This window comes from Procambarus clarkii, chromosome 69 (assembly GCF_040958095.1).
Source record: "Procambarus clarkii isolate CNS0578487 chromosome 69, FALCON_Pclarkii_2.0, whole genome shotgun sequence".
Classification (NCBI taxonomy): domain Eukaryota; kingdom Metazoa; phylum Arthropoda; class Malacostraca; order Decapoda; family Cambaridae; genus Procambarus; species Procambarus clarkii.
The window spans coordinates 8,790,808-8,801,113 of NC_091218.1; the positions used below are offsets into that span (position 1 = coordinate 8,790,808).

The window sequence follows — 10,306 nt, forward strand, 5'->3', positions numbered from 1 at the left end:
GGCAATGACCTGCCTGATGTGACGTCCCACACCTTCACTGAAATGTTAATCAGGGGCATAACCATCTCACGTGCCTCGAGTAAGGATCGGTACAGACGCGATCTGGGGTGAATCGACACCTCCCTTTGTCGTGGCACCGTTGATGACTGGTCACAGACGGCATTTCTTGTACCGGTCCGGTAGTCCTTCAGGGAGACGGGAACCTGGAATACAGGGGTCTGATAATTTAGAATAACAGCGATTGTTGTTAAATCAGTACTCACAGCATAATCGTCCACTAGGCCCACACCTAGACCCAACAGAGCTGCTTGTACTTGGAAGATGGTGTTCGCTCTGCCACCGTCAGGTCGACCAACATTCCGTATAACGCTGAATCCAGGTTCGGCTATCACGTGGGGAGTGTCAACCTGTCGGAAACAGTTACTCGTAATATCATTTCCCATACCTCCTGTATCTACCATCACCTTCCAGGTCCCTTCTTCGACTGCAACACTCACAGTGCAAGTCTCCAATCCCTGGGATCTCTTCACGATGTTCATAGGAGCCATCATCTGTCGGGTCGTCCACTGGTCCTTACTTAAAACACACACGAGAACAAAACAAAATACTGCTAAGAAACATTTGGCTAACTTAGGGATAAGTTTCATGAGCCTGTAATGTCCATAGTTGGCTATATCCATTAGCCTGGTTTGGACCGAAGAGGGCACTAGAACCTTCGCACATACCTCACATACCTCTGACGTCCGGGGAATCTCTGGCTGGTTCAGTGAACGTTGTAGCTTGCCATACCGCAAGTACTGATGTGCCATCACTCCAGACTCTCGGGTATCCGTGGGTGCTTGTACACGAGGCCTCTCCTCTTGCTCAGTCGCTTCTGCCACCATAACCTCATGTTTCTTGTCGGGAGAAGAATCAGGAGACTCTGTTGGAATGCTGTCTATCTGTTGGGTAGAGGAAGGATTAGACAAGTTAAGTAGTGGTACGTCTGCCTGTATCTGGATATTACCATTTCCTGCTGTTACCTCGGACCTTGCTGTTCCAGCTGACTCGTCCGCAACCTTGAGATGTTTGTTGCTCCAACCTGTCACCAAGTCGTTGGCTAGTATTATGTCAATCCCAGCTATAGGCAAGGTATCAACTACTGCCAACGCACATGTGCCGCTGAAGTAGGGCGAGTCTAGATGTATCGGCACTAAGGGGGCAACGTACCGCGTCCTAGGAAACCCAACCAGGACAACCTTTTGTCTCCCGTCCACACTCACTCCCTCGGGTAATGAGTTTCTCACGATCAGGGACTGGGCTGCTCCACTATCTCTGAGCACTACAACTGATCTACCAGTATGATCACTCGATACATACCCACCTGAAGTGTGAGGGGCAAACAATCTTGGTTCTTCTTGACTAGTCATCAGAGACTGGGTTCCCTCTGGTGGTGTTACACAGCCCATCAGCATCACCTCCCTACGTGGACCGCTACCTCTTCTGCCTCGGCACATAGCAGCTACATGCCCTTTCTGCCCACAAGTCCAACACACTACATTCCTCCTCGGACTACGGTGTTTCGGACTGCTAGGACTAGTCCTTCGGGGGCTACTTGGGGGAGTCTTCATAGCGCTTTGTGGGACGGGTCTCTCCTCTTCTTGACGAGGTTTGCCAAACAGACGTGGGTAATTCCTAGGGACATACCTAGTGGAAGACCTATGTGTTAGGATGTATTCTTCAGCCATAGTGGCTGCCGCACTCAAGGTCTCTACCTGTTGCTCTTCTAGGTATGTCTTCAGATCTCCAGATAGACATTCCTTAAAATCCTCCAACAAAACGAGCTGTTCGAGTTCTTCTTTCGTCTTCACCTTCCGAGAGGCACACCACTCCTGGAAAAGCCGTTCCTTGATGGTCGCGAACTCGGTGAACGTGTGCTCCGAGGTCTTTTTCAGGTTTCTGAACTTTTGCCTGTAAGCCTCAGGTACCAATTGGTAAGCTATGAGCACTACCGTTCTTCACTTTGTCGTTATCACAGGAGTCATCAAGGGACAACGTGGAGTAGGCAATTTGGGCCTTCCCAGTCAAGACGGACTGTATCATGATGGCCCAAATTTCCTTTGGCCATTCCAAAGAGGCTGCAACCTTCTCGAAGGCAGTGAAGAGCTTCGACACTTCCTTCTCGTTGAATTTTGGGACCATCTTGATGTTCCTTACCGGATCGAAACTACTTGTTTCCGTTGTTTGCCTCCGACCACCTAATCGCGATACTTCTAACTCGTGTTGTCTTTCTTTTTCCTCTCTGTCTCGTCGTTCTTGCCTGTCTCGCTCTTCTCTTTCTCTTTCTCGTTCTTCTCTCTCTCGTTTCTCTTCTCTTTCTCTTTCTCGTTCTTCTCTCTCTCGTTTCTCTTCTCTTTCTCTTTCTCGCTCTTCTTTTCTTTCCTGTCTTTCTCTTTCCTTTTCTTCTAATTCTAAACTCTTCATTTCCATTTCTTTTTCTTGTCTCTCTCTTTCCATTTCTAATTTCTTATCTTCTCTCTCGCTTTCCCTTTTCTCTCTCAAGCGATTTCTAGCTTTTTCCATTCTATTTCACGGTGGATCTCTAATTCACGCATTTTCACAGTGAGTAAACTTATATTCAGTTCACTCTCATCACTTTCAATGTCACTGCCCTTATCTTCCTTTTCAGTGGAAGCTACCTCCTCACTTTCCTTTATACTCTGTGCCTCGCCTTCTTGTTTCTCCCCGGCCTTCAAGTGTTTGTGAACCTTTGACAAGATCTCAACACGGGAATCACTTGCAAGCATTTTTATCTCCAGATAGGCACTCACTAGCACAAGTTCTTGTTTTTCCAGATATTTCAATCTGGCAAGACAGTCCTCCTTCTTCAGAAAGGCCTGAACATCGTCCAGATCGTCGATAGTCACTTATTCTGCCATTGTCACTAAGATGGAGCACTAGCACTTAACACACCTAGCACCGCACTACAATATTGCACTAAATCACACTGAGCACCGCACAGGACGCACAACGTCCAAATAATTATAAACGGGGAATTATTTACAGGGGATTGCGCTACATCACCACCCCTGTCAAACATACTTGACAAGGGGTCGGATCCCGCTGGGAATGCCAATTATGTTACGGCCCTACAGGGGCGCAACCGGGTTCTTCTCTGATGGTATTAGAGTTTGGGTATCCAGCCCCAAGTTAGTAGTGGCTTTCAAGGAGTGTGTTCCATAACGCAAGTTAAATTAAAGGGGGAGGGATACAAATGTTCCAATTTATACATATATATTCTCCATCACCACGAATAAATAAATATCAGTTACACGCTGGAGTTATAACTACACTATTATGTACAGGGCTGTCTTCCTCCGAAGACACTGGATGCTCCACGGTGCACACTTAGGGTAGCCCTGGTTCCTTCTTCCGTGGCCCACGATGAATCCTCTATGATTCTATTGGCGAATCTACCCTGGCCACAGGCCAGCCAAATCACAGTCCCACTGGGTGCTCCGTCGTGGAGGCCTTCAACCACAATCCACCCTGTAGCTAGCAGGTTCCGATCATCTCCGCTGTGTAGGCCACTCCACGACCGAAACTAGGGTTGCAAGCCCTAGGCGGGAGCCTCGTGTGATCCCGCTGATCACTCTCCTTACTAAGCACCACAGTGGCTAGTCTCTTCCACCAGCCAGTCCCGGATAAGGCGATTCCCGACACTGCCACGTCACAGGCAGGCTAATACTCTCAACAGAGGTCGTCCGGGGGTGACTCACAGCTTCTTCAAAGCAGACTGGTGAAGAGACCTTGGCTGCCTTGGGTAGACTGATCCATCATCCAATTCAGCAGTCCCAGGTCGACTCTGCAATCAGACACGTCATTAATACTGGGACGCTCTAGGGAACCTCACTACAAGCTTAGACAAAAACGTCCACCTCTCCACTCCATAGATGGCGTTGCTGTCTAAGCGCCACCTCACCAGAGGTCAGCAGCGGCTATGTTATGAGCTGATTAAGGACGGGAATCCAGCACCTGTGGCCGGTATATCCCGTCCTTACTAGATGACGTTGTCCATTTGGAGTGGGTTTCTGGAGCGGACTCACAGATGGCGTTGTCGTCACAGCTCCGTACTCCGACGCTGGACTCGGGTCTGTAACAGGGGGGGCTGGAGCTACAGGTCAAGCACCAACATCCTGCTAGTAGAGGGGCTGGAGCAACAGGTCCAGCACCAACTCCCTGCCAGTAGAGGGGGGCTGGAGCTACAGGTCCAGCACCATCCCCCTCCCAGTAGAGATGAGCTGGAGCTACTGGTCCAGCACCAACCCCCCTGCCAATAGTGGGGGGCTGGAGCTACTGGTCCAGCACCAACTCCCTGCCAGTAGAGGGGGCTGGAGCTACAGGTCCAGCACCAAACCCCCTGCAAGTAGAGGGGGTCTGGAGCTACAGGTCCAGCACCAACCCCCTGCCAATAGAGGGGGGCTGGAGCTACAGGTCCAGCACCAACCCCCTGCCAGTAGAAGGGGGATGGAGCTATAAATCCAGCACCATCCCCCTGCCAGTTGAGGGGGGGCTGGAATTACAGGTCCAGCACCAACCCCCTGCCAGTAGAGGAGGGCTGGAGCTACAGGTCCAGCACCAACCCCCTGCCAGTAGAAGGGGGATGGAGCTATAAATCCAGCACCATCCCCCTGCCAGTTGAGGGGGGGCTGGAATTACAGGTCCAGCACCAACCCCCTGCCAGTAGAGGAGGGCTGGAATTACAGGTCCAGCACCAACCCCCTGCCAGTAGAGGGGGCTGGAGCTACAGGTCCAGAACCAACCCCCTGCCAGTAGAGGTGCGCTGGAGCTACAAGTCCAGCACCAACCCCCTGCCAGTAGAGGAGGGCTGGAGCTACAGGTCCAGCACCAGCCCCCTGCCAGTAGAGGAGGGCTGGAGCTACAGGTCCAGCACCAGCCCCCTGTCAGTAGAGGGAGGCAGGAGCTACAGGTCCACCACCCAACCCCCCTGCCATTAGAGGGGGGGGGGGGCTGGAGCTACAGGTCCAGAACCAATCCCCTGCCAGTAGAGGTGGACTGGAGCTACAGGTCGAGCACCAACACCTTGCCAGTAGAGGGAGGATGGATATACAGGTCCAGCACCAACCCCCTGCCAATAGACGGGGGACTGGAGCTACAGGTACAGCACCAATCCCTTGCCAGTAGAGGGGGACTGGAGCTACAGGTCCAGCACTAACCATATGCCAGTAGAGGGGGGCTGGAGCTACAAGTCCAGCACCAATCCCCTTTCCAGTAGAGGGGGGGCTGGAGCTACAAGTTCAGGACAAACCCCCTCCCAGTAGAAAGGCTGGAGCAACAACTCCAGCACCAACTCCTCTTGCCTGTAGAGGATGGCTAGAACTTCAGGTGTAGCTCCATCCCCCATGCCAGTAGTTGAGGGCTGGAGCTACAGGTCCAGCATCAACCCCCTGCCAGTAGAGGGGGGCTGGAGCTACAGGTCCAGCATCAACCCCCTGCCAGTAGAGGGGGCTGGAGCTACAGGTCCTGCACCACTCCCTGCCAGTAGAGGTGGGCTGGAGCTACAGGTCCAGCACCACTCCCTACCAGTAGAGGTGGGCTGGAGCTACAGGTCCAGAACCAACCGCCTGCCAGTAGAGGTGGGCCTGAGCTACAGATCCAGCACTAACCCCATGCCAGTAGAGGGGGGCTGGAGCTACAGGTCCAGCACCAACCTCCTGCCAGTAGAGGGGGGGCTGGAGCTTCAGGTCCAGAACCAACCCCCTGCCAGTAGAGGTGGACTGGAGCTACAGGTCCAGCACTATCCACATGCCAGTAGAGGGGGGGCTGGAGCTACTGGTCCAGCACCAACCTCCTGCCAGTAGAGGGGGGGCTGGAGCTACAGGTCGAGCACCAACCCCCCTACCAGTAGAGGGAGGATGGATATACAGGTACAGCACCAACCCCCTGACAGTAGAGGGGGGCTGGAGCTACAGGTCCAGCGCCAACCCCCTGCCAGTAGAGGGGGGCTGGAGCTACAGCTCCAGCATAATGGGACTGACTGACCACAGGTGATAATGGGGCTGACACTGATCACAGGTGATAATGGGGCTGACACTGACTACAGGTCATAATGGGGCTGACACTGATCACAGGTGATAATGGGGCTGACACTAACTACAGGTGATAATGGGGCTGACACTGACCACAGGTGATAATGGGGCTGGCACTGTCCACAGGTGATAATGGGGCTGACACTGACCACAGGTGATAATGGGGCTGACACTGTCCACAGGTGGTAATGGGGCTAACACTGACCACAGGTGGTAATGGGGCTGACACTGACCACAGGTGATAATGGGGCTGACACTGTCCACATGTGATAATGGGGCTGACACTGACCACAGGTGATAATGGGGCTGACACTGTCCACAGGTTGAGGACCTCCGCAGGATGAGGGAGTCCGTCAAGAGGCTGGTGGAGGCTGGCCGGGTGGTGGCCGTCCAGGAAGACCAAGATGGCCGCCGCTCCGCTAGGATAACTCTACAAGACGAACAGCTGTACCTCCACTCACTCCTGCGTCAGCCCACGCCCGCCCACCCCCATACCCTCCAGGTTACTTTATTACACCCACTAGTCTTACTGACATTACTGACTTATTGAATTTTGATAACTAATATGATAACATTTTGTTATATAGTTATCAGCACGATTGATTTGATTTCTCTGCAGGAGAGTGAGGTTGTGGACGTGCTGGACCCCTCCTGCACCCTGGCGTTCCTTGACCTCGGGTGGGCGGGGTCAATAAGAGGGCGGGTCACCATCCAGCTGACCCCTGACACTCCGCTGGCCAGACAGTTTGTGTTGTTGTGTACGGGCCAGCGGGGCCACACCTACCGCAACACTAAACTGTTGTGGGTGGAGTGCAAGGGTGAGCCGGGGGAGTTTGTGGAGGGCGGAGACTACGAGAGTAATGATGGTAAGGGAGGAGCCCCACTGCTGCCTGACCTCCAGGGGCAGTACCGGGAGTCAGACCAGGCAGGAGCTGTGTGGGCCAGGTATGTGCCGGGGGGTCCCAGGAGTGCCCAGTTCGCCATCACCACCAGGAACGACCAGGGTGATCAGTGGTCAGATGTCTTCGGTGATGTGGTGAGCGGCCTGGATGTGGTGAGGGCAGCAGTCAACCACAGTGACATTACGGAGGTGACTGTGGTGGACTGTGGTGTTGTGCTGCCACTCTAGTTCACTGTACCATCACTACTGTGGTGTTGTGCTGCCACTCTAGTTCACTGTACCATCACCATCACTACTGTGATGATGTGCTGCCACTCTAGTTCACTGTACCACCACCATCACCACTGTGGTGTTGTGCTGCCACTCTAGTTCACTGTACCACCACCATCACCACTGTGGTGTTGTGCTGCCACTCTAGTTCACTGTACCATCACCATCACTACTGTGGTGTTGTGCTGCCACTCTAGTTCACTGTACCACCACCATCACTAATGTGGTGTTGTGCTGCCACTCTAGTTCACTGTACCATCACTACTGTGGTGTTGTGCTGCCACTCTAGTTCACTGTACCACCACCATCACTACTGTGGTGTTGTGCTGCCACTCTAGTTCACTGTACCACCACCATCACTACTGTTGTGTTGTGCTGCCACTATTGTTCACTGTACCATCACCATCACTACTGTGGTGTTGTGCTGCCACTCTAGTTCACTGTACCACCACCATCACTACTGTTGTGTTGTGCTGCCACTATTGTTCACTGTACCACCACCATCACTACTGTGGTGTTGTGCTGCCACTCTAGTTCACTGTACCACCACCATCACTACTGTGGTGTTGTGCTGCCACTCTAGTTTACAGTACCATCACCATCACTACTGTGATGTTGTGCTGCCACTCTAGTTCACTGTACCACCACCATCACTACTGTGGTGTTGTGCTGCCACTCTAGTTCACTGTACCACCACCATCACTACTGTGGTGTTGTGCTGCCACTCTAGTTCACTGTACCACCACCATCACTACTGTGGTGTTGTGCTGCCACTCTAGTTTACAGTACCATCACCATCACTACTGTGATGTTGTGCTGCCACTCTAGTTCACTGTACCACCACTATCACTACTGTGGTGTTGTGCTGCCACTCTAGTTCACTGTACCACCACCATCACTACTGTGGTGTTGTGCTGCCGCTCTAGATCACTGCACCATCAATATCACTACTATGGTGTTGTGCTGCCATTCTAGTTCACTGTACCATCACCATCACTACTGTGGTGTTGTGCTGCCACTCTAGTCCACTGTACCATCACCATCACTACTGTGATGTTGTGCTGCCACTCTAGTTCACTGTACTACCACCATCACTACTGTGGTGTTGTGCTGCCACTCTAGTTCACTTTACCATCACTACTGTGGTGTTGTGCTGCCACTCTAGTTCACTGTACCACCACCATCACTACTGTGGTGTTGTGCTGCCACTCTAGTTCACTGTACCATCACCATCACTACTGTGGTGTTGTGCTGCCACTCTAGTTCACTGTACCACCACCATCACTACTGTGGTGTTGTGCTGCCACTCTAGTTCACTGTACTACCACCATCACTACTGTGGTGTTGCGCTGCCACTCTAGTTCACTTTACCATCACTACTGTGGTGTTGTGCTGCCACTCTAGTTCACTGTACCACCACCATCACTACTGTGGTGTTGTGCTGCCACTCTAGTTCACTGTACCATCACCATCACTACTGTGGTGATGTGCTGCCACTCTAGTTCACTGTACTACCACCATCACTACTGTGGTGCTATGCTGATACTCTAGTTCACTGTACCGTCACCATCACTACTGTGGTGTTATGCTGATACTCTAGTTCACTGTACCATCACCATCACTACTGTGGTGTTGTGCTGCCACTCTAGTTCACTGTACCACCACCATCACTACTGTGGTGTTGTGCTGCCACTCTAGTTCACTGTACCACCACCATCACTACTGTGGTGTTGTGCTGCCACTCTAGTTCACTGTACCATCACTACTGTGGTGTTGTGCTGCCACTCTAGTTCACTGTATCACCACCATCACTACTGTGGTGTTGTGCTGCCACTCTAGTTCACTGTACCATCACCATCACTTCTGCATCACCATGGACAGTGTGTTTTGATGACAATTTAATTTAATGACACACCTTTATCACTATATCATCATAACTTCACTATCTTTGGTATTTATGCTTTGGTATCATATACCTGAAAATCACGGCTGTATCACCATCAATGCTATATCTTCTCAGTACTGTAACCTATCATTGCTGTATCACTATAGCTTCACTATCACCTCTATATATCACCATCACCTCAGGGCCCACACTTGGGGTCATATACTGACCATGTTGAGTAACAAATTGTTGGTGTCACTATATGACAGCTGTTGTCACTGTTATATCACCAACAGCTCACTATCACATAACACTGTCACTGCTACACCAACATCATTCCACTTTCACTGCATTATCACCTCACACTGATATATTTCCTTCTTACATTAACTGATATATCACTATCACTGCTACAGCACCACTACCGCACCATCACTGCTATATCACTATCACCTCAGTATCACTGCTATATCACCACTATACTATCACTGCTATATCGCCTCACTATCACAGCTATATTACCATCACCTCACTACCACTGTCATATCATCACCTCAGTATCATTATCACACTATCTTTATTATAATATTATCACTGCTATATCACCATCACCTCACAATCACTCAGGTGTGTTGTGATATTAACATACTGGACCATGGTGTGTTGTGATATTACCATACTGGTCCATGGTGTGTTGTGATATTACCATACTGGTCCATGGTGTGTTGTGATATTACCATACTGGTCCATGGTGTGTTGTGATATTACCATACTGGACCATGGTGTGTTGTGATATTACCATACTGGTCCATGGTGTGTTGTGATATTACCATACTGGTCCATGGTGTGTTGTGATATTACCATACTGGTCCATGGTGTGTTGTGATATTACCATACTGGTCCATGGTGTGTTGTGATATTACCATACTGGTCCATGGTGTGTTGTGATATTACCATACTGGTCCATGGTGTGTTGTGATATTACCCTACTGGTCCATGGTGTGTTGTGATATTACCATACTGGTCCATGGTGTGTTGTGATATTACCATACTGGTCCATGGTGTGTTGTGATATTACCCTACTGGTCCATGGTGTGTTGTGATATTACCATACTGGTCCATGGTGTGTTGTGATATTACCATACTGGTCCATGGTGTGTT

General features: G+C 50.9%; 1 protein-coding gene across 1 annotated transcript in view; it reads left to right on the forward strand.

Annotated features, from left to right (window-relative positions):
* Window positions 1–9,973, forward strand: part of LOC138355802 (uncharacterized) — a 34,506-nt gene extending 24,533 nt beyond the window's left edge. Inside the window, exons 4-5 of the mRNA XM_069311332.1 lie at window positions 6,412–6,591; window positions 6,709–9,973. Coding sequence (XP_069167433.1) covers window positions 6,412–6,591; window positions 6,709–7,218 — 690 coding nt within the window. The 3' untranslated portion in view covers window positions 7,219–9,973. The remainder of the gene's footprint in view (window positions 1–6,411; window positions 6,592–6,708) is intronic.
* Window positions 9,974–10,306: the final 333 nt, after the last annotated feature.